The sequence below is a fragment of the Bos javanicus genome, chromosome 7, assembly GCF_032452875.1.
Source record: "Bos javanicus breed banteng chromosome 7, ARS-OSU_banteng_1.0, whole genome shotgun sequence".
Lineage (NCBI taxonomy): Eukaryota > Metazoa > Chordata > Mammalia > Artiodactyla > Bovidae > Bos > Bos javanicus.
The window spans coordinates 49,965,724-49,989,997 of record NC_083874.1 but is presented as its reverse complement, the minus strand read 5'-3'; the positions used below and the strand labels follow the sequence as shown (position 1 = coordinate 49,989,997).

General features: G+C 43.9%; 1 protein-coding gene across 5 annotated transcripts in view; it reads left to right on the top strand.

Moving 5' to 3' along the window:
• Positions 1-24,274, top strand: part of SIL1 (SIL1 nucleotide exchange factor) — a 249,957-nt gene that overhangs the window by 53,208 nt on the left and 172,475 nt on the right. For all 5 annotated transcript variants that reach the window (XM_061424675.1, XM_061424674.1, XM_061424677.1 and 2 more), the window contains exons 2-3: positions 10,572-10,686; positions 18,079-18,208. In XM_061424675.1, coding sequence (XP_061280659.1) covers positions 10,582-10,686; positions 18,079-18,208 — 235 coding nt within the window. In that variant the 5' untranslated portion in view covers positions 10,572-10,581. The remainder of the gene's footprint in view (positions 1-10,571; positions 10,687-18,078; positions 18,209-24,274) is intronic.

Below are 24,274 nucleotides of genomic sequence, written 5' to 3'. Positions count from 1 at the left end.
ATTAATTAAAATGTGTGTGTGTGTGTGTGTGTGTGTGATGTGCAGAAATACAGACTTGGTAGAAGTGGTCTCTCCACAGTAGGCTCATTAAAAAAAAAATTTCTCTCCTGACACAAAATGTGTGCTTTTGTATTCACACTGTTGCAAAACAAATGAAAGGCTGATTTCATCTACCACTGGAAAAGCAGCATGGTCTGAAAAGAGCATGGGTTCTGGGGCCAAACTGGCTTTGCATCATGACTCTACTACTCTCTGGCTGTGTACACTTGGGCAAATTGCTTAACCTCTCTGAATTTTAGTCCCATCATGGGCAAAATCATATTAGAGCCCCATCATAGGGTTGTGGTGAAGAATAAATGAGCTTAGAACTTTGCTTGGAACATAGAAAGTACTTTATAAATACTGGCTATAATTAGAATTTATTTTCCTCTGGGCTGCCCAAATACTGCATTTGAATACTGGAGGATTGGGTGTCACTGGGGTATTTCTCTTTATCCTTCAATCCAAGTGCTGTAATTAGGATTATTACAGCTCTACAGAGTGTAAGGACTAAGGCTTCTGAGTGATCTGAGAGCTCAGAGAAGGTGGAGTTGTGTCTGATGGGAGTTTGTTCTTGAAGAATTTGTCTCCCTTCCTCCTTTCTCCACTGATGTGACTGTGCTCATCACTATCCTGAGGATGTGTGTGTTTTGGGGAAGCTCTACACCATCATGGGAACCTGTTGTATAGCATCAGAGAATCTCTCTATAGGACCACTGGGGCTAGTATTTTCTCTGTTATCATTGTGACTCTAGGAAAAATGTTGAAAAAACTGGATTTAGAGAAGTGGCCCCAAATCTCCAAACATCACTGGACCTACTCACTGTTTCCAAATGTACTACCCTTGTACGTCTAGTTCTTTTTTAGAAGGGCCCTCTGGCTGTCTCATTGCCAAATCCAGTGGCTTTTCTCATCCTTATTCTGACTGACCTCTTGACTTTGTTGCCCACAACTTGATTTTCTCAGGATTCTCTCCTCTTTTGATCTGTATAATTCTGCACTATTCTTAATGTTTTTCATCTTGTCCCCTGGATTGTTCTTCTTTCTTTTCCTAACCTCCAGTCATGACTGGAAAACTCTTCTTGGCCCATTATTCCTTTCTCTGTAAGTTTTCTCCCTAATAGAAGGACTCTTCTTATTGCTTTGATCGTCACTTCTGGATGATGCCACCAAAATTCTTTTCTTGCTCTAGTCCTATCTACCTCTTTGTCTTAAACAGGCATGAAGTTGCCAGAGCCTTCCTGGATGTAACGACAAGCCCATGCCTAAAGGCATTGAACTCTGGTTATTCTGTGTGTAGATATCGATTGTTAGCAGGTCAAATGAAGACTGAGTCTTAAGCTTTCTTTTTTTTTTTTATATGAAACTTTTAGTATTTTATTCATTTTCATAGTTTTACAGTATTAGTAAAAATAATGGACATTATAAATAAGTATAAAATGGAAGTTGATGAAAAAATAATCCCAAGTCTTCCTTGACTCCCACCCTCCCACCAAAAAACTAGCTAGTATATGGCAAATATCCTTTTCACACATTATCTTTAGGCATATATTCACTTTGTAGTGGTGGATGGTTTAGTCGCTAAGTCGTGTCTGACTCTTGTGATCCCACGGACTGTAACCTGCCAGGCTCCTCTGTCCATGGTGTTTTCCAGGCAAGATTACTGGAGTGGGTTGCCATTTCCTTCTCCTTAAGCTTTCTTCTAGTATTAGATTCTTTGAAGGCTGGGGCTGAATAGGATAGGTCTGGAGAGGGCCGGGCTGGGCTCCATTTTATTCAGTCACTCTACTTGTCACTTGATTTCTTTTGATGGAGCCACTATCTTTTGTCTATGGGATTGCAGTGTTTTGCTAATATGCTTAGCTACCTTAGAAAATCTTTTTCAGTTGAAATACTGTTGATTTACAATGTTGCTTTAATTTCACATATACAGCAAAGTGATTCAGTTATATGTATCTATCTATCCATTTTCAGATTCCTTTTCATTACAGATTGTTTCAAGATATTGAGGCCTTCCCTAGTGGCTCAGATGGTAAAGAATCTGCCTGCAGGAGTGTAGGATACCCAGGTTTGATCCCTGTATTGGGAAGATCCCCTGGAGAAGGGCCTGGCAACCCACTCCAGTATTCTTGCCTGGAGAATCCCCATGAACAGAGGAGCCTGGCGGGCTATAGTCCATAGGATTGCACAGAGTCAGACATGACTGAAGTGACTTAGCACACACAAGATACTGAGTATGTGTCCCTGTACTGTATGGTAGGTACTTGTTGGTTATCTATTTTATATGTAGTACCCACTCCAGTGTTCTTGCCTGGAGAATCCCAGGGACGGAGAAGCCTGGTAGGCTGCAGTCCATGGGGTCGCACAGAGTCGGACACGACTGAAGCGACTTGGCAGCAGGCAGCAGCAGCAGCAACTTAGCTACCTTCTTGAAGATCTGTTCTCTTCAGATAGGGTAGGGATGGGCTTGGTCATGTCCCCGTCGTTTTGGAGTACAGAGTATTGAGAAGGGGTTAGGAATGCCCCTTCCTATTTCATCCCATCTCATGTTGTCTTCTTTCCAGAGCTGTAGTCCCAGCTGGGCCTGTGGAGCTGGGCCTGGGCCTTCTTGGCTCCATGTGCTCTCTGGCAGGGCCAACACCTATTTCTGTGTTGCTGCTGGAAAGGCTTCACTAGATCTCTCCATTGCAGGCTTTACAAGTGGATTTTGGCCTTGTAACTCTTCTCTGGTCAGGCAGAGGCTTAGGTCCATTGTGAACTTTTTACCCTCCAGTAGCTTCATCTAGTCGCTTTCCTTTTAGGGTGCCTTGGATTTTATTGAGAGCAGTCCCCATTTGCTTGGCCTTAGGCATGACTTCAGTATTTGGGGCACACACTGTTGCCATTACACAAATGGTCAGTGGCTTAAGGATGTTCCAAGTCCAGCTTGCTACCAGTTACGGTTTAGACTGGGGTTAGAAGCCACATTTCTTTTGCAGTGCAAAAGCTCTTTTCATTTAATTGCTGTCTACCTCCTGACTTTCTGCTTTATTTATGTCTTAGGGGAAAAGCCTGTTTGCCTGACCTCTTCAAACTTACTTCTCTTGTCCTTCAAATTATCCTTGGAAAATCCATTTCTTTTCCTAAGCCTTTGCACGTTGTTCTCCCTTGTCAGGGCTCTCCTTTCAGTGTTCTCTCTGCATTGTTTTTTCAGCTTCATATTTGTTTTCCTAAATTAGGTGGTGAGCTTCTGTTTGTGGAGAGGTGATTGTGTGTGTTTGTGCATGTATGAGTTTGTGTAGCACACAAATAGTAATGAATGTGTTTGTGGGAAGAGTTCCTCCTCTTTCAGTTTGTAAAGCAGAAGACTGTTTTATAGCTGTTCCTGCAAATGCAAGTTCTACATGATGGTGGCCTGGCTCTCTGGGCAGTAATATGCTGGGAAAAGCACTCAGTGGGCTAGGTCTGCCTCAGCGCTCAGCAGAAAATTGGCTTGAGTCTCACCATTTTTAGCTGTAGGGCTCCTCCTTTGAACATCTGTTTCCTTTACCTCCTGAGAGTAGATACCCAACAAAAGGCCTTGGTCCTAAATTTTGAGATGTAGGGTCAGTTAGAGGGTATGTCGATCCAGCAGGAGGCAGGAGCTCTGGAGAGTGTTTCTAGGGTGCCTGACCTGGCTCTGGCTGCCTGTGGGTCCAGGGGCAAGTTCTCATCCCCAGTCTAATGATGGTGTGATAACTAGGTGCCAGGTGCTGTACATTAGTTTATTCCTCCCTAATATCGTTTGAAGTAGGAGCTTTTACTATGCCCATTTTATAGGCAAAGAAACTGAGGCCTAGTGAAGTGTGTCAAGGATCACATAGTTAGAAATTGGCAGAGCCAAGACTTGGCTTTACATGTGTCTGACTCTAAATTCATGTACTTATACTTTCAACCTAATGTTTTAAATCCCTTTGCTTTAATTTTCTTCTAGTAAGATGGAAGTATAAATTCTTGCCCTTTCACTTTTTCCAGACGATTTGGGGAAACAAATACGTGGACAATACGCTATAGATTAAAAACCTGGGCATTTTATAATACGGAGTTCCTAGCGTTACCAGGCAGGCTGCTGAGGTAGTGCTCCCTGCCAAGAACACTTGTGATGTTTACAATTTCTCCCTGTGCTTTGGCCCTGCAACTGGAGAGCAGCCAGCGTCCATGGGGCCTACCAGCCACGTCAGAAGTTTTCAGAGGTCCAACAGTTTCACTCCTTCTTCTCTTGGCTTCCTGCCATCCATCATGGCATTCTTTTGTTTTCCTTCCTTGAGAGAAGGTAAAAGTTATGGGAAGATGTCATGTTTATGTAGGGCCCAGTCCCCTCCCCAGTCCTGTATGAATTGAGAAGAGAACGTGAAGCACCAGGGAGTCGTGGGCTATTGAGTCCAAGGGCCTCCTCCCACCTATGCCCTCAGCAGCTACTCCGGGCAGCAGTAAGTTGGCAATACAGATTGCTGAGAGCATCCACCCTCTATTTAAGTAGAAGTACAGACTACAAATGGTCAGTTTTGATAGAAAAATGGGCATCTTAAGTACCCTATTATCTCTTTTGTCCCAAAGCCCAAGGATACTTAAGGAAAGAGTTACTGGTGGAACACTGAAATACTTCCCTCTTTCTTGGACTGAATTGATGGTATTGTAAGTCAGAAGAAGGCCTTAAATATAAAGATGTAGTGCTGTCTTCTTTTGAGAGCCAGGGATGATGGGAAGGTTTGTTATGCAGGGTGTACAGGAGCAGGTGATGAGGTGAACCCAGGGTTAGTGGGTGGCAAGTGATTTGGGAAGGGTACTAACCTCAGGCCCGTTATGCCACACTGTGCCTCAATGGGATTCTGTGACTTTGGCTTTAGTTATATCATGGCCTGAGGTTTTCTTTTGCTGCTGCCACTGCCTAGGTTCCTGCTTGTGATGGTGGAATCAAACTGTGGGCTACTTCTCCTTTCCTTTCTCCCAGCCTCCGTGTAAAGCCAAGGGAAAACTTGCCTACTTGCTCTCTAGTTGCCACTTCTTAAATACGGACAAAGGCCAGGTGGACGCAGTTGGAGGCCAGGCCTTAAAGAGGACAGAAGATACCATTACCCATGTCTGCATGCTGTGGAGTTTGCAGTTGTTTCTGGGTGCCCTTGCAAAGCCTGGGAAACTGTCTTACCCCTTTCTCCCAGCCTCACTGCTCCTAGGCCTTCCCAGGCATACCACCCCCCACCCCCGGCACCACCGTGTTCTCTCTCCCTCCGATTCATGGAAAAATATATGGAGGCAATGAATAGGTCAGTTGTGCAGTCCACATGGAATTATTGTGGGAGAGATGAGGGATCCATTTGGAAATCGATCTCTTATCCTTGGTATTGGCAGAAAATGCTTCTGAGATGTTAGTGTGTGTGGAGGTGGTAGTGAGCCCTGTGGGAGCTGCCATTTCTCTTGTACCCCCCCGCCCCCCAGTCCCACTCCAGGAGGTGGGGAAGCTGGTGTTTGTACATCAGCTGCCGCAACCTCTTCTTTCTCAGTCCCTTCTGGGCCTCTTCCTGCTCATTTGTCTTTTTTGCTCTTGGTTTCATCCTCATTTATCTCTTCCTCCTCATTTTTTCCCTGGCGTCAGTTCCAAGTGTGTAACCCTGGCTGTAAGAAGGGAGCTTGTAATTCTCTGTGTGTATATGCATATACACATGGATAGTCTTATGTAGGGGAAGGGAAGTCTTTTGGGATAAACCTTTTCTGTCTTAATGTATGTTGTCCTGCTAGTGCTGTGAGCCCACTGCTTCCATTTTTTATTCCTCTTTTCTCCACAGCCAAGGATGTAGAAATAAAAAAGGTATGGGACATTATAGGAAGCTTCAGGACCATGTCCCCTTGAGACCCATCTTCCCTGGACCTTTCTAGACTTCTCATTCTTGATTGCCTCTGCCCATTGTTCATCCTCACTGAGCCTTGCACCCCACTCCCCTGCACACCTAGGCATGGCCAGGCACCTGTCCAGAACCAGTGCCGTGCTGTGAACTCACTCCGTGTCTTTCAGTGTGATTGGTGCCCTAGGGAGCCAGGTTGCTGGGGAAAGCTCATGTGGCATTCAGCCATTCCATTTTGTCTACAAAAAAAGAGGGGAGAAACTGGCAGAAAGCAAACGCTTTTGCTGCTGGGTGAGTTTAGCAGCTATTTTTAGCTCCTAAGCCTTTGCTTTCCCATTTGGCTGTGCTTTTTTAGCACAGTGTCAGTCCAGCAGGGCTGTTTTCCTTCATGGCTCCAGATGTCCTTAGGGAAAGTTTCTGTCTGCCCCTGAGAAGATGTGGGATGGGCACAGGGTAATAACTTCTGATAGTGGGTTTAGGCAGAGCCTTGGGCCCCACTGTAGACTTGTCACAGGGCCAGTTTATTGAGGTGGAACATGGAGTGTGGCAGGAATAGGAAAGAGAAAAGGTAAAATACCATACTCTCTCGAGGTGTTTCCCCTATAATTAATTCAGTTAGGACTTTATTGAGTAAACTGCCTAATGAGGTGTATTGGGGCTGAATGATCAACATGCAAACCTTTTATAAGGGTCTTGGACTGATATTGACAGGTTCTGAAGTTTTCTAAGGTTTTTTTTTCCCCCAAATTTATTTATTTGGCTGCCCCAGGTTCTAGTTGCAGCATGAGAGATCGTTTACTTGCAGCATACAGGCTCTTTAGTTGTGGCTTGTGAACTGTTAGCTGTGGCATGTGGGGATCGAGCTGCCTGACAAGGGATTGAACCTGGGCTCCCTGCATTGGGAGTGTGGAGTCTTAGCCACTGAATCACCAGGGAAGCCCTCTAAGGTTTTTTTTTTTTAAGTTTATTGTTATTATTTTTTCTCTCTGCCTTTCTTTCTGGGGTAATTTGCCTGTTTGGGTTAAGTTCTTTTGACTTCCTCTCTAGTTTACTGACCAAAATTTTTTCACTACTCCAATTTGCCTATTTTTGATATTTCACTTAAGTAGAACCATACAATATCTATTCTTTTGTGTCTAGTTCATTTAATTTAGCCTAATATTTTTAAGGTTTATTCATGTTGAAGCATGTATCAGAATTTCATTTTTTATGACTGAATAATGTTCCATTGTATGACATTTGAAAAAAAATCTGTTGAATACCTAAGTTATTTCTACTTATTTCGCTGTTGTCAGTAGTGATATTATCAACATTCATATGGAGGTACCTGTTTGAGTCAATGTTTTCGGAACTTTTAGGTGGAGTATGTACTTGGGGTGGAATTGCTGGATCACATATATAGTAGATCTATATTTATCTTTTTGAGGAATTGCCAAACTGTGCCACAGCAGCTGTACCATTTCACATTCCCACCGGCATTGTACTAGGGTTTTAGTTTCTCCACATCCTCATTAACATTTGTTGCTGTCTCTCTCTCTTTTTTAAATAAACTTTAGCCATAATGGTGGATATAAAATGGTACAGTGTTTCATTGTGGCTTTGATTTGTATTTCCTTAGTGATTAATGATGAGAATCCTTTCATGTCCCTATTGGCTTGTGTATATCTTCTTTGGAGAAATGTCTATTCAAGTTTTTTGCCCATTTAAATTTTTGTTGTTGAGTTATAGGTGTTATTTATATATTCTGGATACTACATCATTATAAGATAGAAGACTTACAAATATTTTTCTAATTTTTTGAGTTGTCGTTTCACTTTCCTTATAATGTCATTTGAGGCACAAAATTAAAACTTTTAATTTTGAAAGAGTTCTGTTTGTTTTTCCGTTTATCATCTGTGCTTTGGTTATTATATTTAAGAAACTATTGCCAAATCTGAGGTTACGAAGATTTTCCCTACGTTTTCCTAAGAATTTTCTCTCTTAATACATTTTGAGTTAATTTTTGTATATAAGGGAAGAGTCCACTTCATTCTTTTGCATGTGGATATCCAATTGTTCCGGGACAGTTTGTTGGAGAGACTGTCCCTTCCCCATTGAATTGTCTAGATAATGTTGTTGAAAATCAACTTATTGCATATGTAATTATTTCTGGACTCTCAGTTCTGTTCCATTGGTCTGTATATCTGTCCTTACACCTATACAACAGTGTTTTTTTGTTTTTTCCCACAGTGTTTTAATTACTGTAGCTTTGTAGTAAGTTTTGAAATCAGGAAATGTGAGTCCTCCAACTTTGTTCTTGTTTTTCAGTATTGGGATTTTTTTTTTTTTTTTTTGGTGGAGGTTGGGGGGAGCATACATTATGCTAATAGGATCTTAAAATCCCCAACCAAGGATTGAACAGTGAAAGTGCCAAGTCCTAACCACTGGACTGTGAGCAAACTCCTCACCATCAGGATTTTGATAGGGATTGCACTGAATCTGAATATTGCTCTGGGTAGTACTGTCATCTTAGTGATATTAAGCTGCCGATCTGTGAACATGGGATATCCTTTTATCCTTGTATCATTTAAAGTTTAACAGCCATGAGGGCCTGCACTTTGGTTTGTTTGATTGTCTGAAAAGTGAAGTAAAAGGCTTTATGACTTGGGAATATTGAATTTTGCTGTTTTAGGGGATGCTAATGGTATCTGCCTTTAGGTATAACAGTAGATATGGTTAAGAAGTGAATGGTTAACCATTAGGGACTATAACCATTTAGGGACTATGTAACCTGTAACTATTTAGGGACTTCCCTGGTGGTCCAGTGCCTAAGACTCCACACTTCCAATGGAGGGGTTAGGGTTCGATCCCTGGTCAGGGAACTGGATCCCACATGCCGTATTGAAGATCTAATATCCTGCATGCTGCAACTAAGACCAGGCAGTCAGATAAACACAAAATTTTTTAAAAAAGTGAATGGTTATAAAGGTTCATGTGAACTTGGGCCCGTGTCTGTTCACACACAGATCATTTGGTTAGTTTCCTTCTTTCCTCACCATAGCCAGTACCACCCTGTGCAACCTAATAACAACCTGGATAATGAAGAAGGAAGGGACAGGGCTATTATATTAGGTTGGAACAAACGTAATTGAGTTTTTGCATTGTTGAAATCTGCCATTTGATATTGGAATACTTTCTTAATATGGTTATTTTATACATCATTTTAATGCACATTTCTTTATACTTTTTACTAATGACTTATTCATGCTGTTTATATTTAATTTGGACTATGGAAATGATATTAGACAAAAAGTAAATTCGAGTGTTTTTCTTATTCGAGTTCAAAATGAATCGTAAAGCAGCAGAGACAACTCAACGTTAACGCGTTTGACCCAGGAACTGCTAATGAACGTACAGTGCAGTGGTGGTTCAAGAAGTTTTGCAAAGGAGACTAGAACCTTGAAGATGAAGAGCTTAGTGGATGACCATTGAAAGTTGACAGTGACCAACTGAGAGCAATCATCAGTGCTGATCCTCTTAAAACTGACATGAGAAGTTGCTGAAGAACTCAGCGTTGACCATTCTACGGTCATTTCACATTTGAAGCAAATTGGAGAGGTGAAAAAGCTTGATAAGTGGGTGCCTCATGAACTGACTGAAAATAAAAGAAATCATCGTTTTGAAGTGTCGTCTTCTGTTATTCTGTGCAACAATGCACCATTTCTCAATCGGATTGTGACTTGTGACAAAAAGTGGATTTTATACAACAGTCAGCTCAGTAGTTGAACTGAGAAGAAGCTCCAAAGCACTTCCCAAAGCCAAACTTGCACCACAAAAAGGACCTGGTTACTGTTTGGTGGTCTGCTGCCATCTGATCCACTACAGCTTTCTGAATCCTGGTGAAACCGTTACATCTGAGAAGTATGCTCAGCAATTCTATGAGATGCACCGAAAACTGCAATGCTTACAGATGGCATTAGTCAACAGAAAGGGTCCAGTTCTTCTCCGTGACAGTGCCTGATTGCACGTCACACAACCAATGCTTCAAAAGTTGAATGAATTGGAGTATGAAGTTTTGCCTCATCCTCCATATTCACCTGACCTCTTGCCATCGAACTCCTGTTTTAAGCATATCGACAACTTTTTGCAGGGAAAACGCTTCCACAACCAGCAGAAGGCAGAAAATACAAGTTTGTCGAATCTCAAAGCATGGATTTTTACACTGCAGGAATAAACCAGCTTATTTCTCATTGGCAAAAATATGTTGATTGTAATGGTACCTATTTTGATTAATAAAGATATGTTTGAGCCTACTTATAATGATTTAAAATTCACGATCTGAAACTGCAGTTACTTTTGCATCAACCTGAATAGCTTGTGCAAAGGTCCTGGATGACTACAGTTTCAGCCAAGGCCTCTCTCCTCATATGGGGGAATGGAGGCTACTTTAGGTTGACAGTTTCAGCCAAGGCATATCTCCTCATATGGGGGAATGGAGGGTTACTTTAGGTTGTTCTACATCTGGGGTAGGAGACCTGTGATACCTGTATTCCGGAAATGTCTGTCATCATCTGAAATGTTTGACATCTGTGAAAAAAGTGAGATCATGGGAATCACTGTGTTGGGGCAGGCGGGGAGGGGTGTCAGGCACCAGCTTCATATTGACCTTCTATCTTCTGTGTTTACATTCCTCAGGCCTCTAACTATGCCTCACCAGGGCCTGCTCCTTTTTAGGATGGCTCCTCTGTGCGTACTGCTCAGCATGCTGATGGTCTCCTGCTTCAACTTCTGCCTCTGTCATAAGAACTCGGTAAGTATTTTCACACAAGTAGAGGGATCTTTGGGATCCAAGAAAGTCTCCATGCCACCAGGGCTGCTGTGGGAGTTTCTTTCTTTCTTTTATTTATTTATTTTTTTATTTTACAATATTGTATTGGTTTTGCCATACATTGACATGAATCTTCCATGAGAGTTTCTTATAGGAATGTGACCAGTGCTGGGTCACGGAATGTGTGCACTTCTTCCCCTATCCCTTAGTCCTCTGGCCTCTGTTTAAAGCTTACGACACATTTTCTCTTTGGGGAAAAGATGGTGGTGATGATAATGATGTAATAACAATGATGATGATAATAATAAGCTTATCATGTACCAAGCATAGTCAGTCATTCAGTCATGTCCAACTCTTTGCAACCCCATGGACTGCAGCACGCCAGGCTTCCCTGTCCATCACCAACTCCTGGAGCTTGCTCAAACTCATGTCCATTAGTTGGTGATGCCATCCAACCATCTCATCCTCTGTGTTCCCTTCTCCTCCTGCTTCAATCTTCCCCAGCCTCAGGGTCCTTTCCAATGAGTCAGTTCTTCGCATCAGGTGGCCAAAGTATTGGAGCTTCAGCATCAGTGCTTCCAGTGAATATTCAGGACTTGTTTCCTTTAGGATTGACTGGTTTGATCTCCTTGCAGTCCATGGGACTCTCAAGAGTCTTCTCCAACATGACAATTCAAAAGCATCATTTCTTCAGCACTCAGGCTTCTTTATGGTCCAGCTTGCACATCTGTACATGTCTACTGAAAAAATCTTTGACTATACAAACCTTTGTTGGTAAAGTAATGTCTCTCCTTTTTAATATGCTGTCTAGGTTTGTCATAGCTTTTCTTCCAAGGAGCAAGTGTCTTTTAATTTAATGGCTGCAGTGACCATCTGCAGTGATTTTGGAGCCCAAGAAAAAAAGCTCTGTTACTGTTTCCATTGTTTCTCCATCTATTTGCCATGAAGTGTTGGGGCTGGATATCATTATTTTTGTTTTTTGAATGTTGGAATTTTAAGCCAGCTTTTTCACTCTCTTACTTTCATCAAGAGTTCTGCCATAAGGGTGGTGTCATCTGTGTATCTGAGGTTATTGATATTTTTCCCGGCAGTCTTGATTCCAGCTTCTGCTTCATGCCCGGCATTTCTCATGATGTACTCTGCATATAAGTTAAATAAGCAGGGTGACAATATACAGCCTTGACGTACTCCTTTCCTGATTTGGAACCAGTTTGTTCCATGTCCGGTTCTGTTGCTTCTTGACCTGCATACAGATTTCTCAGGAGGCAGGTAAGGTGGTCTGGTATTCCCATCTCTTTCAGAATTTTCCACAAGTTTGTTGTGATCCACACAGTCAGAGGCTTTAGCGTAGTCAGTGAAGCAGAAGTAGATGTTTTTCTGGGATTCTCTTGCTTTTTCTATGATCCAACCAAGCATTGTATTGTGTGCTTTTATATGTATTCTTACTTAATCCCATCAAATGTTAAATAGACAACTGAAGTTATTATCCTCATTTTGAGAAGGAGGAGAACTAACAGATGCTAAGTAACTTGGCCAACATTATAAAGCTAGTTTGTAGCAGAGCTGAGAGGGTCAGGATTTTCCCCAAGGACTGGGTTACTTGTGTGGTGAGCACCAAGACTACTACTTCTCTACTCTCCTCTTCCATTTCTGTGTCCTTTTTCCCTCTGTCTTTTGTTGCATGTTCTTTATAGTCTCCATTTCATTAACCCAGACCTCATTACTGAGGGTTTCTGTCATTGACAAAGGCAGGGGCAGAATGCCTGAGAAGGCCCTGAGCTTGGTCTGGCTGCAGGGTGTCCTGGCCCCATTTCCCTGGCCTGCCCCAGCAACAGCCTGCCCTTGACCAGCTCCCAGTGCCCTCTCTTTCCTCTTCCTTGAGATGCCCTGACTGTCAACTCTGACAGTTTTACCCTCCCCTGGCCACCTTCCCCAACCCCAGGGGTCCTACTTAAATGTTGGTTAAAGTGCTGGAGGCTTTGGAACTGGAGGGCCTTGAAGTGCAAATGACAATTGTGATGAATTTAATAGCAATTCAGCTCAGCTAAGGTTCACCTCTGGCTCATGGCAAACTTCCACCTTCCCTCTGAAGTCATTTGTTTTCTCTCTGCCTTTCTCCCTACTTTGTGGAGCAGGAGAGAATGTACAGTTAGGAGTCACGAATCCTTTTGAGCTTTTAATGTTCTTTGACTAAGATCTTGTTGCTGTCATTTTTCTGGTCTCCTCTTCAAGGACAGTAAGACTGGAATCCCATTGGCCCCAGAGGGTGCGACTGGCCACAGAATGAGGTTGGGGCTGGCTCTGACATAGCTGGCCCAGAAAAGCACCCAAGTTTTCTGAGGGATTAGGGCTGTGTCCCCTTTAGCCTGCAGCTCTTGAGGATCTGGGTACTCCCCGTCGTGAGCTTTAGCAGATGCACAATTAACAAAAGCGTGCTGATGAATTTACTTAAGGACTGTGTGCTAGTAAGTCCCTTTTGGATAATAGTTCAACCAAATAGATGAGCTTTCAGAGCCATAATTATTCTGGCCCATTTATATTAGCTCTATTGAGCCTAGTTTCAGAAAAATGTTAATACTGACTTTCATCAGCAGAAGCTGCTTTTATCCTTATGTCTGTTCCTAAGCTGTATCCATTTGTCATAATCTTTCATCATGTGCTAAGTACAAGTAGGAATTGAAGCATCTTTTCTCTCATACCATAAAAATTGCTGCCCTGATGGCATTTAAAAATCCAAATTATGCAGCCAGCCACCTTCACAACAGTGAAAATGGGGGGTGGGGGAGATGGGAGTGGTCATGATCCTTTGTTCAGAGCCTGGAGTCCAGACAAATGCTCCTGGTGACCTGGAATTGTTCTCCCCAAGGGCATTTGTTACAGGTTTATGGCCACCCAGCAAAAGGTTGGCTGTGTGTATCAGGATATGATCTGGAGCCATCCTCCCCTCCTGTCGCCTGCTGTGGCGCCTCTCTGGGGTGTCACTTCTAAGGAGCAGTGTGAATGCTAAAGGGATGTATTGTGTGGTATACTCACCTTCAAGAGGTGGTAGATGAGTGGGATAGTGGAACCCAGTATAAAGGAGCACAGAGCCTTAGTAAGCTCTCTTTTGCCTCTCACTTTGGCAGTTTAACCATTTCTGAGCTTTGTTTCTTCATGTGTAAAACAGGGTTGTAAAACAGGTACCTCCCTCTTAAATTTTAGTGTAGATTAAATGTGATTATATATATAAAGCACCTAGAATTGAGACTGGCACTGTATGGCTAATGGATGGTCAATAAATGTCAGCTGTTATTTTTTAGTATGGGGTGGCTGCTTCCATTGTTTAATTTATGGCTCTGTCAGTCAGGCTTCTATCCCAAAATGTTGCCCCCTCAGTCTGTCTCTGTCACAACAGCAATCCACCTACCCTGAGAGTTCATTTATTCTCTTGGATCTTGAAGGCTTTGGTCTTTAAGAATCTCTTATTCAGTTGCAAGTGTAAGGAAGTGTATCATGGTAAGCTGTTGTCAGTTAACACCTTAGCTGGGATTTCTTGCCATTTCAGAGGAAATTGGTATTTACAGTATTGATGGCAGAGAGAAGAGAGAATTCAGCATTGAAAGGAGCCCTGAAAAGCCAACTGAGAGGGCACCAGAGCATGAGATTTACTTCAGAGCTGACCACGGGCTGGCTGGCCTCCCACACCTCTCGGTCTTTGTCTCCTGTTTCGGACCCTGCTGGAGCAGAGGGAGGGTCATCCCTTTCTCTGCGACTGTGTTTCTCACCTTGTCCATTAAAGGGCAGGGGCTGTGCTGGTAAATGTGCTGGGGTGATCTCATTCCCCCACTGCTTGCTTCCCTTAGCATCCAAGGCACAACCGATAGAACACTTGACTAAGAACAGAAACAGAGAAGTGAGTCAGGATTCAGACAGTCCTGGACTTAAATCTCTGCTCTTCTCTCAGCATTGTGGTTTTGCACAGGTCCTGTGTGTGTAAAGTGGAATTAAAAGTGTGTGTTTCATAGGTGAAACTTGGATGAGTTGTGTGGCATGGAAGGCACTTAGACCAGTGCCGGGCCTGTGGGTAGGGGCTTCATAAATGGTAGCTGCTGTTTTCCTTACAACCCCATCTCCATGATGCTGCTTTTCCTGAAAACCTTTTCTGGAATTCCACCTTTGAAGTGACTGTCTAACTTGCAGTATGTTCGTGTGACCAAGCCTCCCTCAGTGCTTGCTGAAGTCACTGAGAGCCAGATTTGGTGAACAGAGTGAGTTGATCAGACAGACGAGCACCAAATTTATGTCACTTCTACTAAAAACAGGTGAACTGTAAAATAATGGCAGATTGTGAGAGAGAGAGTGTGTGTGTGTGTAGCTTAAAATATGGTTCAAAGATGATACCAAGAGGAAACTTAAAAAAAAATATTTTGAGCAGTGATAGGATTGTTGGAAAAAGGGGCTTTCCCGAGGCTTCAAGTATGTGTCTCAGTGGTTCATATCTTGTTGTAATCCTTCTTCTTGAACCTACTTTGTTAGTCTCATTAAAGATCTAGGGAAAAGGGCTTTCTTAGCCTCTACTCATTGAAATGAACACTAGCCTTGCCTGGATTTTGAAGGGTCATATTTTCATCATCACCATTACACTTGCCTCTTTCTTTCTGCTTCTCTTGATGTTGAGGATTTGGTTAGTTGATTACCGTTATACCTGCTAGGAGTTAACCTGGCTAATAGATACACTAAAGCAAGACTTGTAATGTAAAGCTTAGAGATGTTTAGTTTGACTCTCCTTGTGTTCTAAAAGTAAGAAATATCAGATAAAAATATGGATTTCTGTTTCTTATTCTGCCATGAATGCCTTCATGGCAGTGGCAACTGAGTAACAGCTATGTTTCTTGATCAGGGCAGGAGGACTCCAGTTTTCACAGTTCCACTACTCCTAGTTGTTTTTACACTGAGCACACAGCACATTTACATCCGTCCCTGCCTGGCTTCTGGAGGCATTTAATCCACATACTTCAGAGGTAAATATTATTAATGGTCTTCTAGCCCTGCGGTCTAGTGTACGGCACTTTTGGCAGAGACTGACCAGCATGACTGGGCCCTGGAGTATATAGGCTCCAGGTACTTAGTGGACAAGGTGGTCTTTGTTCTGGAGTATGGGGCTAGTTCCTGGCTGTCAGCAAACTCTTTGGGCTTGTCTCCAAAAGATACACCTGCCTGTAGGAGGAAGCGCTTCTTTCATTCCTTTGTTGTGTGATTACAAACTAAGCCTTGGGCTGGGCAAGGGGTATATGCAGTGGTGAAAAAGATTGACACTGTGCCTGCCCTCAGGAAACTCAGCTGTTGGAAGTGTGACGTCCATGCCCTCAGAATGTAGGGAGCCTCCTGCCAGTCTGTCTGCTCATCAGTCTCACACACACCTACTCTTCTGTTGCTAGTTTTTCTTTTGAGCTCAGACTTATACAGACTTCAAGTTGAAAGGGTAGGAGGAGTTTGCGGGACAAGGCTGCACAGGTGACCACAACCCAAGCCTGACGTGCCTGAGTGAAGCTATTTTGTGCAGTCCATGCTGGATGTCACAGCACAGACTCATCTGACTTGCCCCTAGGGATGACTCCCTTTACGAGTAATAGGTGTAATGGCTACTGTGTAGCCAGGGCTAGTGGTTTACAGGGTAATACTTCTAACATATGAGTGAGATGTTATTTCCTCTTTACAAATATAGAAACTGAAGTTTAAAAGTTAAGTAACTTTTCCTGGAGTCAAAAGCAACTTGGAATTGAACTTTGGGTTACCTGAAGCAGAGCTTCAGTTTTAAACCACGATTCTATCAGTGCGTCTCGTTACTTGTAACATGATTTAAGGACATCTTCTTGTCCAAGCTGACTCATTTGTAAAGACCCTGATGTTGGAAAAGATTGAGGGCAGGAGGAGAAGGGGACAACAGAGGATGAGATCGGTTGGATGGCATCACCGACTCAATGGACATGGGTTTGGGTAAACTCCAAGAGTTGGTGATGGACAGGGAGGCCTGGCGTGCTGCGGTTCATGGGGTCGCTGACTGAACTGAACTGATTTTGTCCAAGATAATTTTCCTTACTGGTCCTTCAGAAGATCTGAAATTCTTCCATCTGAATCTCATGTTTTTATTTCTTGTTAAAATGTAAAAATCCTTGGAGGGGCTTTACATTGTCATCTTCAACACCTTAATCCCTTAATCTTTCCTCTGTCAGCTAGTTAAAGATCAGGACCTAAGGGACCCAGGGAGGTTCCTATCTGGACCTGGGGCACTGCTTGAAAAAAATGGCATTGTTACCTCCCATGTAGGATTAAAGTTGTTTGGAAGACCAAAATGAGATCTACATAAAGTACCTAGCACAAGTTTGGGTTCATAGGAGGAATCCATGAAAAATACTCTTAGGGGGAGAATTGGGAGGTTGGAGTGCTGAAATAATCTTCCAGTGTGCTAATGTGGGTTCTTCTTTGCCCTCCCAGATGTAATTTCTCAGAGCTCTGGAACCCTCTGGTTCCAGTTTCCTGAGGCCTTACTGCTTTTTTATACACAAACAGGTTTAAAAATGGGACAGGAAGGATGGGAGGCTGGGAAGGAATAAAATGAATAATACTTTGTATTTATATTACATCTTTCTCTCCCGAGCTCAAAGTGCTCAACAGACACCATCTCATTAATCCTCCATACTCTCCCTGGGGTGGAAGGAAACAGGTTTTAGGAAGAGGTTTCCAACCTGGGCATCTTCCTCCTTTAGCTCAGCTGGACTTGTGCCTTCCCACTTGCACCCCTTCCTCCATGGACTGGAATGTCCCAAGAGGTCATGTATGCCCCGTAGGTACCCTGGGGAATTAAGGTACCCAGGCCCTTTCTCTGCCCTGCTGGGTGGCTTAGGAATTAATTGGGCTTTAGCTACCAGCTTTTGTACATCTGAGTTGACCATTTGAGGCCTTACTGTTCTATTCAGTTGTATGCTTTTTCTTTTATAAATATCTTTAGTTTTTAATTATAAGAGTAATAGGAATTTTAAATATCAAACAGTATAGGAGCTTATCAAGTAGAAAGTTAGTCTCCTATTGTCTCATTTTGTCGACCCCTCTCCCCAGTATGTTCCTTTAAACCCCTCACGATAGTGTGGAACCTTCTGAAATTTTTAAACAGTGCATATACAAAGGTGTCACATACACACAACACATGCTGTGTGAATTGAATCATATCACCTCAGTTGTACTGGTTCTGAGACTAATCTTGTGAAAGGTCCAAACATGGCTAGGGAGGGCAGGAAATGCAAGGAGGAGAGTGTACTCCCCCAGGCTGTTTTCTTTCTGCTTGCTTGCTACCCAGCTGTGATGGTTCATGCATGCCCTATTTTCCTTTTTCTGAAGGAATTTGCACTGACCAACCCAGAGAAGAGCAGCACCAAAGAAACCGAGAGAAAGGAAACAGAGGAGGAGCTGGAACCCAAGATTCTGGAGGTGTTTCACCCGACCCATGAGTGGCAGGCACTTCGTCCAGGTACCAAGCCCAGCCCTGTCTCCAGGAAACACACTTGAAAATTAAAATGTGTATGTCGTTTGTCTCCATAGGGCTGTTTTGGAGGAGCACCCCTCTCTGGCTTCCTTGGAGGGGAGTAATGGTGGCTGCTGCTGCAGGACTCAGGGACCTTCACGTTCCTGCAGAACAGAGATTGCCGTGTCTGAGTGTCCTGGAAGGCAGGGAGGTGGTGGGTGGCCGAGCTTTCTGAGAAAGTGATTGAAAACTTTCTTTCCTTGCACTTCTGAAGCGCAGGAGAGGCAGTGACATGTGCCTCACTGTGCAAATGCTATTTTGGGTTCTGTTGCTCGGCTCAGTGCTGCTGAAATATTGTTCATGGGAGAGTCCTGAGCACCGGTGCAGAGTAGGAGTTTTCTATTGTTAAAGAAGCCTGTGCCAAGAAACAGGGGCTGATCCTGGCCTGGGTTTTGAACGGAGCATCCTCAGAAGGGACAACTTTTGAACCCTTTTATGGCCCTGGGCCCAGGGATTAAAATAATAATGAAATAAGCCAGCAGTTGTGGTGTTTACCATATTCAGATACTGTGCTAGGTGCTTCATGTGCGTAAGCTTGTTCAGTCTTCACAATAATAGGAGCTATTATTGTCTTTATTTTCAGATGAAAACATTGAGGCTCAGAGAGAGTAGGTGACTTGACCTATGTCATTCAGCTAACTTGTCCAACATCATTGACCCCAGCCTGGACTCACCTTCTTCCCACTTGTCCTTGGTTCGAGCCCGACTGGGCCTATTCTCAGGAATAGGCTATTTGTGTTCTGCACTGTTGCAGTGGGATGACAAGCCCTGGCAGCTTCCAGAGCATAGTTTCATCAACTCCTTGCCTATATTCATCACCATGTTCTCACTGCTGCATTGCTGCTGTGCTGGGCAGGGGCAGCATTTGTGCTGCCAGCCAACTTTCTGATAGCAATATCGCCCCTGCTGGGCTTGAGTGCAGGTAGTTACTGCCACAGAAAAGTGATGAACCACCAGGAAAACCAAGTAGGTGCTAATGGTGTTGGGTAGAGGGAGATTTTAGGGGCAGAGGTACTGGGCTCAGCAAGTTCAACTTTTGTTCTGGCTGCTTTCCTCCACCTTCCCTGAGAACTGAGCCCCCTGGTCTCTGAGGACTAAAACTAGAGGGACTCTCGGGGTGTGGAAAGTGGAGGATGTGGGTTATGTTCATTGATTTTATGTGATTAAAAGTGCTTATACCACTTCTGACCAGGCAAGTGCCTGGAGCACATGGAAGTCAGTGTCCCTACCCCTACCCTCTTTTCCTGTGGCACTCTTTAAGGCCCCAGTCCACAATGCAGATCAAGCCTGAAAGTTCTGACCCAGGGCCCTTGCCCAGCCTCTGGGCAGTGGGGTTGCTGATAATGGTTGAGCAAAAGAACTTCTCTTTTTATCTTTGGGGAGGGAGGGCCAGTACTTGTGTGACAAGGGCAGGCTGAGTGCTCTAAGTGTCTCTTGGAGAGTTAGAGTGGAGTACTAATTTTTACATTTAACTTGTTGTCCCATTGACATCCTCTGCCTTCTAGTTTCTTAAGGCTCCTTATACATTGTTCTGCCCCAAGTTTCCTTGAAGCCACTCCAAAGGCTTGTGAATTGTGTTTGAGCACAGACACTCAGGCCCCACAGTGCTGAGGCAAAGCGAGTCTAGTTCCAGTTGTGCTTGCCCTGTATTCCCAAAATGTTTTCATTTCACCTACACTCTCCCCCCAGAGCAGGACCAGTGAGGGGAGGAGGGAAGGTGAGAGATTTGTTTTGGCCTCAGGGTTTAACGTGTGATGATTGAGAGGTACTGTCGAGGCAGACAAGACTCTCTTCAAGATGTTCTGTGTGTACATTGAGAAGGTTTTTATATGTATGTTTGTTGGTAGGAGATTGACATCTCAGGGGTCTGTATGGATAGCTGGCATTTGCCTTTAATCAGTATATTTAATCCACCTGGGATTCTAAATTCTAAATGCTACCTGGGAACTTCCATCACAGCTACTGAATGGTTAAAAGGGATGTTACTAGTCCTGGAATGAGTAGATAAATGAGGAGGTAGTATAATTTATTAATAGTGGTAAAGAGCACAGACTTCAGACTGAGCCAGTCCTGGATTAAAATCCTAGGTTTACTACTTAGGGGATCTTGGGCAAGTCACTGAATCCCTCAGTTCCCCAATTGGTGATGTGGGAGAAACGTCCTGCCCGCCTCCTGCAGAGTCTATTCTGAGGATTTCTAACAAGAAAACATAACCCGGTACATAGCAGTTCTGATTTTAAATGGTAAATTCTCTGTGCCACCCCTTAAACTTGATTGTGAAATTGGATGCCAGTGGTTATGCATGAGTGTGTAACCTTCCTGTTCTCTCTGGCTTTAGATGGGGAAGGGAACTTATGGTGACAGGGAAAGACTTCCATGGTCATGGAATGTTCTTCTTTCCTTCCAGGATGATTTTTGGTAAGGGAGCAGAATGGGCTAGCACAGCATTTCCTGCCTAAGAGCTAGGACATGGCATAGGAAGATGGTGGAATATCTTTGGGGGCACTTTTAAGAGAATGGCAAAATGGCTAGTTTATGTTGACAGTTATTGACTTCAGTTCAGTACCTTCTGTCTCCTTAGGTCTCTGAAGGTAGGACCTCATCTGTGTTGTCCTCAGGTCTCCAAGGAGGAGTTACTGGGCTACACGATCTGGGCTCATTTGAAGGCAGATATCCTGCCTGCTGTAGCCTGGAATATCAGGGGACCAACCTGTAACTTCATGAGCCTTCCTACCGGGCCAGGTGGGAATTGAGCCCCAGCCATCCTGCCCTGAGCAGCTGCAGGTCACTCCCCTCAAGTCTCCCTGCCTTGTTATTACTGTCAGCATCCTTGCTGGGAGTTACTTGTTCCTGGAAGTGATTTTCCTGTCTCTCTCTCTCTCTCTCGGTTTATTTTGGGATCTGTCATACCTTACGGAGGCACAGCAAGCATTTGAGTGTGGATTCAGCATCAGCTGTTCACAAGCAGGCAGAGGAAAGCTGTTTGCTGGCAGGTCCTGTGGGTTCTGGGCAAGGAACTCAGAAATTTGTCCTAAGGCTGAGCACCCATGAACCCCAGGCTTTGTGCCTGTGTACTTGTTATTAGAGAAAACTGGTCACAGCCAGATATGGTGGGCCTTCTGCTCCTTGGGCATTTTCTGTGATCCTACTTTGTGCCAAGCACTATACTGGTAGCCAGAGACAGATAATAGCTCACATTTACTGAGCATTCCCTGTGCCAGGCATCTTTTGAGGGTAGGTGCTATAACTACCCTCATTTTTATAAACAAAATTGAATCTCAAGAGAGGTGACTTAGCCAAATGACCAAGTGATAGAATTCAGATCTAGCTTTGTTTGGCTCTAAGCCTAACCTCTACCACTGTACCATACTGTCTTTCTGGGTAACAAATGAGACATGACCCCTGCCTTCCAGCAGTTCATAGTCTCATAGAGGATACAGAGAGAAAAAGGCATTGCAATGTTTTGAGTGTCCTGGAAAAAGTGCGTGGTGCTCAATGAGGGCACAAAGGAGGGTGTGGGGAGGCCAGGCCAGGGCCTTCTCTCTATCCCTGAGATTTTGGTGGAGGTTTGAGTCAAATTTTATGATGCTAAACCTCCAAACCCACTTTCAGTTCTCTTTTTGAGCTCTGTGGCCTTGTCAGGTTGATGAGAATCTCTGAATCTTAGTTTCCTCATCTGAAAACAGGGATGAAAATACATACTTCACAGAGATGGTGTGAGACTGAAACAAGATTAACATATGTAGAATGTTTCACACGGGGCCTGGCACGTAGGAAATATTCAATAAATGGCTATAGTTGTCATTTTAAAAATATACCTTTGCTGCTGCTGCCTTTCTTTCCTTGGGACCTGAAGGAAAAGTGGAGGCGATGAGGCTGGCTGAGCAAAGTCCTCTCTTGTTCTGCCTGTTACCCAGTGCTGTATGTTGGTCCCATATGGACTCATGGGAGCTTAGACTTGGGGGTTCTTATTGACCTGAGGTGACTTCCAGGATCTGAAATTCTGTGTGAGAGCCTCTGAAATATTGTCATTAGTACAAAGAGCCACTTGATGGGAGCATGCAGGAAGCCTGTGCAGGAACACATTCATGTGAGGGGGTATAAAAAAAAAAAATCTAAATCATCAACAACTGATGAGAGCAATCCAAGAATTACAGAGCACCAGCCATCTGGTCAGATCATTTCAGATCTGCATGAGCGATAGGAGGGAATTGAATTTTAAAAACCTCATTTATGGTAGATCAACTACTCTCTTGCAAGCATTTAAGGGAGGAGTCTGATTTCCTGCAGGCTCTGGACATCTGTCTGAAGGAGCACCTGACTCTGGTCTGGGTGATGGTGGGATTGTCTCTCTGAGGTCTTCTGCCCCTTGCAGCTTAGAAGAGACCATGTGATCTTCCAGTCCTCGGATCCCAACTGCATATCCAGTAATTCAATTTAGACACTATCTAGCTGGAGTTAGTGTCAGATCCCAGTTAAAGGACTCAATCCGACTGCCTCTAATTGAGATGCTAGTCATGAGTCCCAGACTACTGGCCTTGTGACTGATCAGCTATAAATTGGAGATTCCCAGAATTCCCTCCTCAAGTTTACTAGAACAGCTCACAGAACTCAGGAAAGCATTTTACTCATGTTTACTGGTTTATTATAAAGGATACAACTCAGAGTAGCCAGGTGTATGAGATGCATAGAAGGTATGGTTGCTAAGGTTTAGAGCTTTCCTGTCCTCTATGGGCACACTGCCTTCTCAGTACTTCTCAGGTTCACCAGTCAGAAGCTGTCGAAAGCCCTCCAGGGGCTCTTATGGAGTTTTTGTTATTAGGTGTGATTGATTTAGGTGGCCAAAGTCATTGGCCATTGGAGATTGAACTCAATCTCCAGCCCTGCTTCCCTCCCTGGAGGTGGGGCTAAAAGTTCCTACTTCTAATCAAAGCTTCATCTTTCTGGTGACCTGCCCCCATCTTGGAAATTACCTAATTCTACCCCTGCTCCCTCACCGGAGTCATTTCAGGAACCAGGGATAAAGACCAGATTTTTTTTTTTTTTTTTTAAATACCACAGGCTACGATTGAGGTAAGACTATGGGCAAGTCCACCTATCCCTATCCAGCTCTGATTGGGAATCGGGTAATCCTCCCTTTCTCCCCTAATCAGGAGAATCTTTATGGGTTATTTCATTCCCCAGGATGGTCCACGAGAGTATGACCTGTGTGTGCCCTGTCGCTCGCACATAGGCACACACACACCTCGAGGTCCATGAGCAGTGGCTGAGAGTAGGAGTATTGGTTAAGGGCAGTTCATACCTCAGCTCCTCTGGCTCATGAGAGTGAGGCAGTTGGGACTTCTTGGCTGTCACCAGGAGCTAATGGCCTGAGGGAGGGCTATAGCAGGGGACCTCTGCTGCATGATCTTTCACCCTGGCTCAAGAGCGGTGTTGGAAATGTAGAGCAAGGGCTGGGTAGAGGAAACTGTGTGGTTTTTGTGTGGTGTCTTGGTAATGTATCTCCTCTCTTGAACACAAATCGCTGTCTCCAACAACATTTGAGGATGGTGTGTTCAACAGAGCTTATCTTTGGTGCTACCTCCTTCTGCGCAGTGCCTTCCTCCCCTGCTTTGAAACTTTTCAAGTCTTCAGGAGATTTCCTTGAGAACGTCATTTCTCCCTTTCCTACCTATACTTCTAATCCATCCTCCCCTATTACTGCCACCTCCCTAGCCTTTGTTAAGTGTTTCCACTGTGAGCATCTCTTTTCCTGCTCAGGGCATAGCAGGATGCCAGATCTCTTGAGGCCTGTAGGAGCAGTGTCCGAGGCTCCAAAATACCCTGTACTGGGAGAGAAAATGATGGTGGGCTAGAATACATGCAGTCCCCACCAGGCTCCATAAGGACAGTTTAGAGCTCTTCGTTTCAGAGAGACACCATTTCCTATATGTGAACTTCTTCCAGCATAGCTGACCAGTGCTTCAGTAGCAGCCAAATTCCACATCCTGGTGGCAAAGCAGGTAGAGGCCA